At 42.8% G+C, this 14,725-nt stretch overlaps 1 protein-coding gene across 1 annotated transcript in view; it reads right to left on the reverse strand.

Moving 5' to 3' along the window:
• SORCS3 (sortilin related VPS10 domain containing receptor 3) overlaps window positions 1-14,725 on the reverse strand; it is a 279,845-nt gene that overhangs the window by 144,482 nt on the left and 120,638 nt on the right. Inside the window, exon 4 of the mRNA XM_035547545.1 lies at window positions 10,185-10,284. Coding sequence (XP_035403438.1) covers window positions 10,185-10,284 — 100 coding nt within the window. The remainder of the gene's footprint in view (window positions 1-10,184; window positions 10,285-14,725) is intronic.

Genomic DNA, 14,725 nt, shown 5'->3' on the forward strand with positions numbered 1-14,725 from the left:
GGAGAAATCATCCAACTGCTAGAAAGCCAGGCAAGGCAAGGCAGCCTCATCAGAGATCTGCACCAGTATCCATCGTGCCAAGCTGGATCTTACCTGATAACTGACCTTATTTTTTTCCTCCAAACATTATTGCAAATACTGAGCAAAAAATAAATAAATAAATAAATAAAATTTTAAAAAAAGACATATCAGCTTGGGTTTCTCCCTTCACAATCTGAGTCTCTAGCCATTCCAATAGACAATGAAGTGCAGTGACACACTCATCAACCAATCTTACTTTTTTTCATTCATCTTCTGAGGATGATCGGACTACAAATTGTATGTCTAAAGCTGTAGATACTGCAGTTACTGTCCGCAAACTGTACCAAACAAACCCTGTTTATCTACTTGGTTCTTGCACATAAAACAACTTAGTAAAGCATGCATGGCAAGTCAGCCAAGTCCGAAGAGTTTGAGCTTTGTTTTGCATTTCCCTAAAATCTGGGTCTACTTTCATTTAAGTGGCCAGTTTTTCCCATGATGCAAACCATCCCTCATAGCCGAAGCTCCAGGACAGCAGCTGAGCAGGGAATTCAGGAATACAGTTCCAGTCCTTGGTAGGTAAATGATATGGCAGGTGTGTGTCTGATTTTTTCTTATTTTACTTATACATCTTATGTCTACAGTTACTCTCATCAACTAGACTTGCAACATCTGTGAAGACTAAAATGACGTTTATTTAACAAGACATTTTCCATAAAGCCAACTTAGCTTTCATTTTACTCTGTATCTTTTTTAATTGAACCCTGTATTAGGGTTCCATTTGCTTTCAATACTTAACTAAGCACTACCCAAATGTGTATCAAATGAGTTCTGAAACATATGAAAAATGCAAGCAAAAGTTATGGTAATGGATAAGCATAAAGCCATGAAATGCAGGTGCATAAAGGAAACTCTAAATCTGGAGTTTCATAATATATGAATGTTTTCTTCATAAGTGCTGCAACAATGGCTTTCAGTGTAGTATCTTTAAGATATGTATAAACAGAAAAATACCCATCTCTCTTCTAATCCTCTCACCTTCAACACTATTAAATAATGCCACATGCAAGTATTCTGTTAATTATCTGGGTCCAGTCCTGTTCAAATTATTAATCAATGATGAAGAACCAGAGCGCACCCTCAGCAAGTTTGCTGACGACACAAAACTGGGAGGAGTGGCTGATACACCAGGAGGCTGTGCTGCCAGTCAGAGGGACCTGGACAGGCATTGGGCAGAGAGGAACCTCATGAAGTTCCACAAAGGTAAGTGCAGGGTCCTGCACCTGTGCAACGCGCTCTAGGTGACCCTGCTTGGCAGGGAAGTTGGACTAGATGATTTCCAGAGATCCTTTCCAACTTCAACTATTCTGTGATTCTGTGATCTCAAATGTGTTTATTTTTAGAAATACCCAACACGAGCAGTGGTTGAAGTTCAGTAGTTTTTGTTTGTTTTTGAATGCATCTGTTTTTCCAGAGAAATGCCTGAAAAAACCTCAAGGATCCCAAGTTTTCATGTTCATGCAGTGAACTGAAATACTGAAGGACAGCCTTCCTTAGTGTACATTGATCAGATTGTCCCTGTTTTAGGAAGAGGGAAACATCCCCTGGGGATCTCTCATAAGCTTGTGTCTCTGTTCTGTGCTATCTGTGCTGACAAATGGTTGCATTCCTGACAACAGATGCTATAGGAACTCCATTTATCTTTATGATCTACATTAAGTCAGAGGAGGTAAAATTAAAATCTGCACAGAAACAGAGTAGTTTCTTCTTTCTTGAAGTATAGGAACCTACAGGTAGGTCAGGTCTCAGCAGGCTTCCGACATGTCAGGCCGCACAGTCCCAGGCTGCAGCAAGATAAAGTACTCTCTCTCACAGGACCCCCTTGACTACAAAGGCTCACAAGAAGGCACAACCCTCAAACATAGTAATAATTAAAAGGGAAAAGAAAAACAGATTTGGGACATACTGAAAAAAACCAACTATATTTTAAGAGTATTCTACTAACACTCATATTTTGCCTTTACATCTCAGCATCTTCCATTCATTTTGAACCGCAGTTAAAACATTAATTTAATTCTACTAGTATAGGGAAGCTATATTTCTTACTTAGTCAAGGTCAAAAAGCTGCAGACAAAGTGTTATGACACCTGTAACTCAAATGATCTCTTTTCCACAGTTTCAGGTCTTGGTTCCGCAAACATTTACAAAAATTCTTTTTTCATGAGTGACAAATTCAAGCCGAACTAATGAGACAAGTAGAGAGAAGCCCATGCACAAGAGCTCACAAGATTGAACCTTGTAGATAAAACGCACCATATAATATATCCTTTGACTCTGCCACAGATGTTGTGTATGACCTTGAGGAAATCATCTTTGCTTCATCAGTAGGTGAAGGAAAATAATGCTTCTTCATTCCCAATTTTAGTCCTTATTTAAATCGTCAGTTCTGGAGACTGATGGTGACTGCTCCTGAAGTATATTTACCAGGCAGAATATACTGCAATGTTAATCAGATCAGTCACATTTGTACAATCCACTGGTAAAACCAGAGCAGATAAATCTGAGCTCAGATGATACAGATGCTGTGTTTCAGAGCTACAGCCTTTGTCGTACAGCAGTAGACAGGTTCTGCCCACACAGGATCTGGACTGAGTAGCATGTGTTTTGGAGTGCTAACAAGAACATCCTACACAGCTCAACAGGTCCAGAGAATGGTGCATGAGGAGACAATTAAAACTCAATTTGCAGCTCAGGTAATTTAGTGTCTGTTAATGGCAGCTGTAAAGCCAAGAACTATATAGCAACTGTATTTCATCAGGCTGAAGGAAAAGATTAGGGATAAAAGACAACAGAAAGAACTAGTTCTCCCTCTCCTGCCCTGTGGCTCCAACTCAGCCCCACTGCATTTGTGTTATAAATAGATTTTTTTAAATCACGCCAGCAAGTGCCAATTTGTAGCACGTGATGTTTTTCACAGTGTCTCCTTAATAAGGAAAAAGGGTAAAAAGAAACCTTCCATTTGCCAAATGGCTTCAGGATACTCCAGAGCTCAGTCCCTCACCAACAGCGTAAGATACAATCTTAGGAAAAAATCAGCAAATGACTAATGGGATATGTGGCAAAGGATGGCAGCTCAGTTCAGGCTGGGTTAGCAAGCACCAGGTGTGTGCTAGGCTGATGAAGCAGTGCTTCTATCTCACATTTGATGAGCAGGTAGAAAACAAAATGCTATCTAATTCCCTCTGGGACCAAATGCACCGAAAACTAAACGCAAAACCAAAACAAGTTCAGATCACGGTTCTGCACTGAGGATCCAATAAGAGCTCAGGAATTCCCTTAGGAGATGCATGAGGCCACGATGGGGTTTGCTCTCAATTACTCTCCAAGTAAGCAAGAAGAAATAAAATGAGGTCAAAGTGACTTGCACTCATTTAGGATCTTCATCTCCTGCAGGAGGAGATGTCACTCCCAATGAGCTAGCGAGTTTCCAGCCAGGTAGGTGCATTCCTATGAGATTCCAATATTACAGTCACAATTAACTTCTTCCTTCATTAACCTGAACTGCAACGCAGCATTGCTGTCTGCCAGCTCATAAATAGTTGCCTCACTTCATCCCCGAGAAGCAGCACAGAAACAAACAAACTTAATTAGATTTAGCTTTCAGAGCTCCTGACTCTCCAAATACCTCTAAGCATTTCTCATTGTGATGGGCCAAGTCTAGAGGCATGAATAGGTATGAGAGGTGTCGCACATCTTTGGCTTTTATAGCTTCAGTGATTTGGCTTTTCCATTTTGACTGTATGGCAACTGGGAAATTAGCCTGCAAAACCATTTACTCAAAGCTCTTTAGCTGAGCACCATGAATTTATTTCTGCTTTATGCTGTTTACAGCTACTGTTCAAATCCTCTAGCTAAAAGGTCTACCTACAAATAAAATCCGAAATGCTTCAGTTCTGCTATGAGGAGAAATCTGGGGGAATCCTCATTTCAGTCACTGTTGCTGGGTGACATTTTATGCTGATTCTGCACAGAAAGAAAGACTACCGACCTTTTAATTCTTCAGGGTATTGCCTACAACAATGATGGTACCAGCACAGGAGAAAAGCTAAAGATGACTGCATCCAATTGAATTGCAAAGCAAATTCATGAAGGAAGGTATTTCTAAGACATCAGAACTGTCACTGCAGATCTTAAATGCAATCAGGACCTCACATTTATCCACATTTATCTGAGCAATACTATATATAGGCAAGTGCGTTTGGGTTTGATTTTGTCAGTTAGAGTTGTCATTCTATTCCTTTTTTTTCTCCCTCCTTTTTTCTTTTAAATGCTTTTTAACTCCATCCTCTCAACCTCCACAGGAATCCCAAGGGTAGAGATAAAACTTTCTCAGTGAAAACTGGGTTTTCAACTAAACACCTTCGCCAAGAATATTCACTTTACACAGAGCATTTCATGGAGGAAATAATACAAGAAATCTATGGTTCAACAACAGTTCCTTAGGATTCAGCATTGCACCTCAGTGCCTGAAAGGAACGGTGCTTCAGAAACACAGGACTTCTGTTCTCACCTTCTTTTGGAAGGGGTTTGCATCTACCTATGATGCATAAATTCTAAAATGAATCCTGTTATTGGCAAACAAGAAGAAAGCAAGCATTCATGAGATACGTGATCTTGCCCAACAGACCAACCCATGTTAGAGGGCATGGTCTCAGAGCACTTAAGCTCTAAGAGGTGCTATTTCAAAGTGCACAGGGTTAGTCCAAGAATCTAAGGCATAGCTGTGGAAATTATCTAACAGAAAACTTTCAAAGAAAAGAAAAAGACAAAAGATAAAGAATAATGGGAATTAAAAGTTGAGAAATGTTCTTATTAAAATAGAGACTGTTTTTTCCCTTAGCGCTTTGGAAGAAATAATTCTAATTCCCACACTGCTGTGAAAAGACGCCTCTAGTAAAACGTAACTAACACCCAAAATACAGCATTAAATTAAAGGTCAGCAGAGAACTGAGATCTCTGCCCAGTAGAGAAAGCAGCCTTTTGTTACATCCCTTAAAGACAGACAAGAGTCTGTTGGGTTAAAAAAATAAAATAAAAGCCAAAGCTATGCATTTTGAGCCCCAGCTTTTCAGAGCACACAGTCATCTGACCTTCAACCCCATTCATCTGCAAGGAAGGTGTACTGCTGAACATACATGAATATTTTGCCTCTCTGAAGTTCACCACAGAATTATCAGGTTTGTTAAAATGTGTATGTCGGCTGTGCCAAAGCAGATACTTCTTCACGTGGCCTCTCTGGCAAACAACCATGTGGGTGGATGCACTGAAGGGAAAGATGTGTCCTAGAATACGCTCTACCAATTAGAGAATCTTCATGGGCATGGGAGTGTCACAAACACAGCCAGCTCAGCTTCTCACTAGAGCTCCAAGCAGTAACTCTTAAGAAAGCAATAGCCTTCAGGACTTCAGAAACTGCTAGGTCTAACGATCACCTGGAAATCAAGGCAGATTTTCTTCATCTAAGGAAAATTCCTCTTCAATTCCACAAGTTCTTACTGTGGAAGTGAAAGAAGAAACAGCCCAAGCATCTGCAAGAAGAGCAGGTACAAGCCTGGCAGTTTCAGCTACCAACAGCAAGGCCGTATGAACACTGGCCAGTTGCAAAGAGCTGTGAAACCCTGATCTCCTTAGCTTTCAGAAGAGCATGAACAGTGCAGCTGCTCCACCAGAAGACAAAGTCATCCTGGGTCATGGTAAGAATTATTTCTGCTCTGGTGAAGCCAGAGGCTATGTATTTACAGCAGGCCACAGCCCACTCATTTATCTCCTTACGGCAGCACTCCAGGGTGGTTCCATTTCAGATCATAAGATTATTAAAGTTGGAAAAGCCCTCCAAGATCATCTGGTCCAACCGTCCCCCTTCCACCACCAATGTCACCCATTAAACCTTGTCCCTAAGCACCACGTCCAACTTTTCCTGTAAACACCCCCAGGGACGGTGACTCCAACACCTTCCTGGGCGACCTGTTCCAATGCCTAACCAATCTTTCTGAGAAGAAATTTCTCCTAATTTCCAACCTGAACATCTCCTTGAGGCCATTCCCTCTTGTAATAATTTAAATTATTGTAATAAAATGAAAATAATGAACTGCAAAACCTCAAATTACACAATGGTAAAGAGCATTTTCCAAACATCTACTTGCAATTTCGAGGAAATAGCTTGCATGGACATCCCCCATCTCAGCTCAAAAAGGCCATCGGCAGAATAGGTCATCAGCTGCAAGCAGGGGCTCTGGGACCCAGAGCTGCCTCTGCCCAGCACCACATGGGGATGCAGCTAAAGCCACCTCAGCTCAGCCTATGAGGCTCTGTGCCTTTATTAACTCTGAGTCTGTGGAGGGTTGGTATCTCCCAGTGGCAACATGTAAAACCAACAAACGTTGACAAACTGAGCCTGACTTCTAGGTACTTAACAGCAGCAAAGCCAGGGAGACCTAAGGCCACCCTGGATTTATTACCATGATAAAACTAGAGACTGTGTTTCTTCAGCTCTTCCCCCATCTACTGCATCTACTACTACTTTCCTCTTCAAGCACAAACGCATGATGTCTCCACTGTCTTTTTGCCCACAGGTAAACAACAGGGACTCATGTGTTTCACAGAGGATCAAAGGATAGGAATGATGGGCCAGCTGCTTTCAGGCTGCTCCGGCATTTGTCAGTCTGCTGTGGGAGGAAGGATGTTTCAAAACATGGCAGGACACCAGATACAGACAGGGGCAATAGTCAACACCGTGCTGGGGCTTTCCAGTAAGGGATGGGAGAAATACACAGGAGCAGCTTAGCAGGAAGCCTAAAGAGAACATGAAATGAATAATATTGATTAAAAATATAACCTAAACTGAAACAAGAGTTTTTAGTTTAAAAGAGGAAGAACAAATATACATGAAGCTAACTGGGAACTTGCTTTTGCCATCAATGTTACATAGCAGATGCTCAGACATGACCTTTGTGGGTGAGAGAATAAAACCCAAAGAGAATTCAATATTTTAAGGCCAGAGGAACCATTAGGTCATCGAGTCCAACCTCCCTGTGCAGTATGTGTTCCAGAATTTCACCAAATCATTCCTGTACTAAGCTCAGTATTTCTTCCAGAAAGTAACCTACTTTGTAAGAAAAGCACAAATGCTTGGAGTGCCACAATGCAGAATAGATCCCCGAGGGCTTTATGCCCTCCTGTACTGGTGAAGTAGTCATCAGCTGTGTCTTTCTCAGTACCAAGAGAAGGGGAACGACACAGGCTCCCAGCCCCTGGGTTATAACCATGCCTCATCCATCTGCTCCACCCCTGCATTTCAAGTCTGGCCCCATCTGATCCCCCAGTACTGCAGTAACAGCGATGTTGTTACTGAGAAATCAGCGCTCCACCATAACTTGGCAGCACTGAGCACTGAAACATGACAGAAGCCAACAGAAAAAAAAAAACACTTATAATGTATTCACAAAAATTAAAAGGAAACAAAAAAGCTTTTACTTTAAAAGAAGAAAAGAAAAAAAAAGCTAGCGTTTAAATCCTCTTTCCTCATACTTAAATGGGCCCAGGGTTATGCCACAATTCAGGTAAATGATGTTTATATAACTGGCATTTGGCTGAATGCATAATTTCTATTTAACAGCTGAAGAGAGGCATTTCGGGGCTTCAAAGAAATCTGACAGGTAATTCCCACTGTAGTTCTGCAGGGTAGCTGAGAGGTAATTATCCTTCTCACTAGTAAATCAATTAGGAATGAATGTATGGAAAGCTTTTCCCCTCCTCCAAGTAACTCCTAATCCTCTAAGCGCTAATGAGCAGACAGTGCTAGCAACCCATCAGAAATCGACAGGAGCCGAGGCACACAAGGTCCTACCAATATCTGATGCCTAAGGAGAAAATATTGTGCCTGGAAAGGGCCTGCACAATTCACTGTGTGCACGCAGGCCCTGTTGCTCGTGGTATCTTTCTCCCACTGTTGATTGCCTCAAAGATTTATTTTTGAGGCTCACAGGAGATCCCTGCATTGTGTGCAATTGGGCAGCACTCCCGCTGTCAGAGGGGAAGCACAAGGGATCCAGACTTCGTCCGCTGGGGTGCAACTGATTCACCAACTGCTTTGTGATTCATTATCGGTGGTTGCCCTCAGGAGCTCAGCAAAAATGCGATGCTTACTCTGCAGGCCATTTTAACAATGTTCACCGAGAGAGACCTGAAGAAAATTACAACCTAAGAGCATTTTTTTGCCAGACACAACCTTGTGAATCTGTAAGAGGTAGGTGTAAAATAAGCCTGATAATAATGAATTTGACAAATCCCTGATTCTCCAATCCAGTGACATCTTCCCCAAGAATTTCTAAAAATCTGAATTTATGCTTGGAATTGCTTTGCTGATCAAAGCAGTCAGCTCTGGGTTCAGACAAACCACCTGTTTAACCATGCCCAGTAACAGTGTCCTTATATTTAGCAGAGGTGGAAAGAATGAAAACAAGTTGTTCCCACAACCAACATACTAAAGCCGGTTTCCTATGGATTTTCCTTACAGCTCCTCTCTGTTTCAAAAGATTTTTCAGAAGGGAGGAAAGGGAGGAAGACAGACAGGTCCAGAAATCATTTCCTAACAACATAAGACCAAAAATATAAGCCAATGCAAATTGTCATCTGCAATAAGAAAACAGAAGGGAAAGATAGTTCTGCATGCCACTATACAGTGATATGTGTTATTAGTGAGGTAAAAAAATACGAGAGGGAGAAAAGACCACTAATCTGTAGAGCTTGATAGCTTGAGAAATGCTAAAGATAATCATATATCCTTGTACCCCCAATTTGTGAGGGAGACTTTACACCAGTGACGTAGGATTTGTAACTGAGCATATTGCCTCTGATTTCAGGTGGGCAGAGTTGCTTTGGAAACAGAACGAACAAGAATTAACTCTTCAGCACCCACCACGCAGGGGGTATTAAGGCCAGGAGAGTTTATTATGAAACACCTTCATTTCATTTTGCTCAGAACAAAAAAATAAAGATAGTCTTTATGAGAATTCCATTTCTGCACTCAAAAAAAATTTAAACTGACCCCTGACCACCACCTTCTCGCTCTCCTCTCTATACCCCAAAGCACATACTGCTGCCTACAGTAATCAGAGCCATGGCTGCCTTAAGACTGCATGCACTGAAATAAGCATCAATCCTGAAAACTCTGTAGACTGACCAATGATGGAGAAAACAGTGTCAGTAATAATAATAGCAGGAGTAGCAGAATACAAGTTTGGAAACCTAAGGAGGGAGACGAGCTGGGCCCTTTGGAAGTGACGAAACAGAACGTGCTGCTCCCCATCCAAAGAGCTCCATTCGCTGCCAGCAGTTAGCTGCATGCTGCAGCCCTCCTGTATTTATTTCTGTGGGTAGCTGAGAGCACCTTTGTCCCACTACCTCCCTTGAATCCGCACAGGCAATAATTTTAAACCAAAAAGGCACTGAGCAGTAACTCCTGGGCTGCGCTCTGTGAGCCAGCCTAAGCCCTAATTGCATTATGTGGGAAGCATGAGCAGGGGGGTTTGAAAGCTGTGACCTCATCTTCTCTCCTACACAGTCAAATCACATCGTAGGTCTCCCACCCACTTGCCCCAGCACATTCTCCTTTCGGCCCCCTTACATGATGTAACCAATGAAAATGTCATTTACGTCTTTACCTCCAACTTCTCCACAAAAGCCAGGGAAAGCGTAAGCATCAAATGCAGGAAGAAATGCCTTTTCTCTGTTATTGCTAATAATAAAGAAACAGAGAAGGCAAAAAGAGGCATATTAGCTAATAAGTCAGCGTAAGCAAGAGTCCAGGAAGCATTTGTGCGAGTTCAGCTCTTTAACGTATAAGAGTCAGAAGAAAAAAAAAAAGCAACCTGCTTTACTTCTTTAACTCCTTCAGCAGGAGATTAAGGACTCCATCCCCACCACAAGTGAAACAGGCACAATTCTACTGAAAACCATGGAATTGCACTAGTGTGACTTAAACAGCAAATTCAAGCTCCGATGAATTGCCAATGGATTTCACTATAGGATCATAATTCCTCTCAGAAGGAACAAAGAGTCATAATTTTGTTTCTATAGCTACCAGCTCGACAGCTCTCCCTTACCTTCCTCTTGTTAGTGGGACTGACATAAAGGTAGCTCAGCACAGTCTTCAGGCCTACTTTGTCATTTAGCTTTTCATAGGTAGTGCCATAGTCTGTTGACCTGGAGAAAAGAGGAGACAAAAAGAGTTTATGTGGTTATTATGGGAAGGAAATGACTGCAAACAGATGCTCAGTTACAGCTTGAGCGTTATTACCCTTAAAACTTCAGCTTTTCCATTTCATTCAGGGTGGTAAGAAGAAAAGAAGAAAACTTGAGCCTTTGGGACAGGGTCTGTCACCACATCAGCTGACCCTACAGCACTCGGGGAACTGTGGTGTGCTCGTGAAGATCTCTGTGGACTTCAGGGGGACTCTGCTCTCACATGCTGGTGTGGGATTGCAAATGATACCTGCATGAGGACTCTGATCTCAGCAGCACCCTTAGCACAAATTCTATTTTCAGACAAATCCAGCAGAAGAATCCAAATTAAACCCATAAACAACAATTTTAAGTAGGCTGATTTTTGACTTGAGATGGGGATCCAAATGTGGCTCACAATTGTAACAGCTAAACTCACGTCTAGATAAAAATGTACCTAAACTGGCATCTTGAGTCCTCAATCACCCCCATCCTACTCTGTGCCAGGCGTTTAATTTTTCTGAGCTACGGAGACAGATTCAGGCCCCTACACGAGCAAATCCCACCCGGAGGAGCAGATGCTCTGGGGGTGGCATTACCCGTTCGTGACTGGAGAAAAGAGCTGCTTCGTCACAGAGGGTTTTCTGTAGCTTCCTCCTCCTCGTTTGTGGGCATGCTTGAAACCCCGCTTTGCCCTGCTTGTTTCTCGTCTGCTTTCACACTCCGCTTTTCTTAACAAACAAGATTTTTCCTACCAGAACAAATCAACAACTACCCAGGCCAGGATCCCACACCTGAACAGCGGTCAGCACCAAGACCAACCCTCGGTTCTTTGCCTGGCAGGGCAATGGCCCACGTCACCCTGATGGCACCAGCACGAGCAGTGCCACCGTGCCCAGCAGCCCCAGACCTCCGCTCCAGTGGCTGCAGGAACCGAGCAGTGTCAGGGTCTGCGCCCAGCTCCCCAACGCTCCTCACTGCCACTGCAGTCCAGAACGACACCATAAGAGCCACACTGCAAAAACAGGTAGCTGCTGTCAGGCTTCTGAGCCAGGCAGTCACAGAACCCCTGAAGCTTTTTTTTTTTTTTTTATCAAAGATGTCGCTGCAGCACATTTGCTGTTGTGCATATTTCAAGCACAATTCCTAAATGAGTGAGGAACTGGTTCTTTTCTTAAATGGGCTGAGGCAAACTTCCTCCTTTGAACACCCAGCAATCAGGGGTGCTTCAAGTCTTAAACAAACTGTGTGTGTTGTGGTTTAGCTCTAATACTAAACTAGAGCTACTATTATATTTATACTTAATACTCTTTTATACTAATGTACAGTATTGATACTCACCGGGCTTCACAGAAACATCTCACAATCACATACCGTATTCCCATATCAGTTTCCTGCACAAAGCATCTGAAACTTTTATCTTGCCAGGTATCAATACAACACAAATTATTTAGCAGCTTTCCCCCTCCAGCAAGGCTTGCAATCGGAGCAGCTCGATAAAACCAAATAACCCTGGCCAAGTGATTGCACTCCACAAGGCCTCCAACACACGCTCATTCAACAGGTCAGAAACCTCCCAGTAACACTAAGCTAAGAGCGGTGAGTGACAGGGAGCAAGTACTAAGCTACTTCCTTGGACTCACTCTTACAGCATCGCTGAAGCCCCGAACAAGCCACTTCCACGAGTACACATGTACCAGCCACCAGCCGGGGAAAGAGATCACTGGTTTCAATCAGCATTCAAAGAGAACACAAATACCGGTTTAATATTCTCACAGAGCTACTTTGGTTTTATTCTCCTAGTCATTTTCAGATCTCCCAAAATGCCTTGCACTTCTAAAGATGCAGGCTGGATGCCCTAATGACTCTCTCTCATTAAACCATTATCACTCATTGCATTTGCCCTTTCAAAGAATAGCTAGAAAGGAGGTAGGATCATTATTTCGTTAGCTTCTCTAAGGCTTTCTTTATTATCATGACAGTCACCACTGGCTTCACAGAGACGTCTCAAAGGATATCACAATAATATACGGTATTTCCATAGCACTTTCCCAAAAGCTGAGGCTTTTGTCTTGTGTTAATCCATTCAAACTAACAAAGTCCCAAGGGCTGCACTGGGAAATATTATCTCCATTCTAGAGATGAAGGAACTGAAAGCCTGCATAGGTAATAGTGCATTTTTTCAAAAGCAGGCATCTACAATTAGCCTTTTCAGCTTCTTAAATCATTAAGTATACAGCTTGATAATCAAATCTGCTAAACTCCTAACACCACCAAGTTCCCTAATTTGAAAGCAAGTGTTTACTAAGACACACAGAGAGAAAAGTTTGTTGCCTAATTTTAGCAACCGAAGAAGCCTGACTATTTTCAGAGATGTGACCTGCAGGTGGAACTGAACTGTTCCACCTCCGTTTCTAATCTTAACTTCAACCTTTTACCTTTGTTAATCACTTAACTTTGCAGTTAAAGACTTTAACTGAAAATTAACTAGCTCGCGTGTACTTAGAGTTGTTTAACACTATGAGTAGACCGGATACCACATTTTCTGCCATACCTGTGGTTCTGATTAGCATCCACACCAAAGCACATTGTTAAAGCAGCAGAGAGAAAGAGAGGTGCATTACTTGCGTAAAATTGACAGAAGACTCGGTGATAGAAAAGATCTCTTCTATAAGCGACACCTTAAAGGCCTGCTTTAACTTTGGTTGGACTGTTTATGGCCAAGTGACCCTGCCCAGCTGGTTCCTCTGACTTGTTCCCTTAGGCCATCACTGGGGTCCTATCACTTGCAAGGGCATTGTCACACTTATTTATTTTTATATATAAAGCAGTCTTCATATATCAACTTGTGTGTGTGCACATATATATATACACAATGCTTCCATAAAACAAATTGTTGTGCCTTATTAAACCACTGGTAGCAGCAGAACTGCTACAACATGGAACGGGCCCTGGCTATACATACATAGCCTAAAAAAGCTCACTCCACGCATTTTGTCCCACGTGTCCTTGTCCTTGATCTTACAGCATTTCACTGTCCTCTCTATGCTGTATTTCAGCTTGCAAACCATGCTGCTGGCAATACCCCAAAAAAAGACTGCACAGTGAAAAGCAGTGGAACTCAAGGGGCAGTCCAGTCTTGAATGGACCTTTGTTTACTCCAATTCAGGTTTTTGGATTTTTGTTCTTTGTTGTTTTTTGTTTGTTTGTTTGGGGGAGGAGGGGTTGGTGGTGGGGTTTCTGTTTTGTTTTTCATGATTATTATTATTATAATCAGCAGTAGCTAACAGCCATGGGGAGGAATCTCTTCGCCGGTCTTGGCTAAGATGAAGGACGACTTGATGCAATGCAACAAAATCATATTTGTACAACCAAATAAATAAGTGTGCTTTTCCCCGAACATGCTCTGGCACCAAATTCTGAGTATTCCCCTTGGAAGATTTATAACAAATAATTTACTGAAATATGGCAAATTCTCCCATAATTATTTTCCTTCCCAACTATTTATAGTGGCATATCACCTGTTTGACTCCAGCACCATCTCCAATGTGCCACGAGGTGTTTTAGCCCTTGCTGCAGCTGCTATCCCACAGTCAGCACAGCAGGGCTCCATGAGCACACCAGGTGGATAAGCTCCTCTCCACCAAACCTGGCCATCAATCAGCGCACTGGGAGCTAACAAAATCCACCTTATTCCTGTAGTTCTCAGCCTGAGCTTCCCTGTGATTGTGACAGACAGGCTGGAGCCAGCAAACTCCAATATCGTGATGAGACTTGCTCATCCCAGGGACGGGGATGTGAAGCAGAGGTGTGGAGAGGCAGGATGATGCTGTCCCAATAGCTTTGAGGAGCCTTCCCTTCTGATGGTTTCCATCTCAGAGCACTGTCAGGTAGAGCAAAGGAGATTTCGTTTGTCTGCAGTCGTAGCTCCTCAGCTATGCGGATAGGCTATAAATGTGTAATCAGTCTCCCAAGTGCAAAAGAGATGCAAATAGTGGGGCTGGATGGCTGGGAGGGACAAATCAACCTCCTGGAGCACGTGTGTGTAACCAGCTCTCCTGTCAGGGGGTTTCTCCTTTGCTTCTGTGACTCTTGCTGCCTGTGTCCACAAAGGACAAGGAGCAGGCTTGGTTTTGATTTTAGATTATCAACCTTTTTCCTAAGATACAAAGTCTTATGCATTCACCTCCAGACTAGTCCCGCTACACACACATCCGCAGCCCCACGTTGAGAGCCACGTGGAGGCACAGCCCCACTTCAGCAAGGAGAACATCCCACCTCTGTGTGCTTCACAGAGCAGGAGCGCACACAGCCCAGATTAACATTTTCTCTTCTCCTGTGCCTGCAGACTGTCTGCCTGCAGTGTGCCTGTCTCGCTATGCCCCCCAAACAACTTCTTGTTTTTACCCATTGGCCAATTCTC

Source organism: Cygnus atratus, chromosome 7, assembly GCF_013377495.2.
Source record: "Cygnus atratus isolate AKBS03 ecotype Queensland, Australia chromosome 7, CAtr_DNAZoo_HiC_assembly, whole genome shotgun sequence".
Lineage (NCBI taxonomy): Eukaryota > Metazoa > Chordata > Aves > Anseriformes > Anatidae > Cygnus > Cygnus atratus.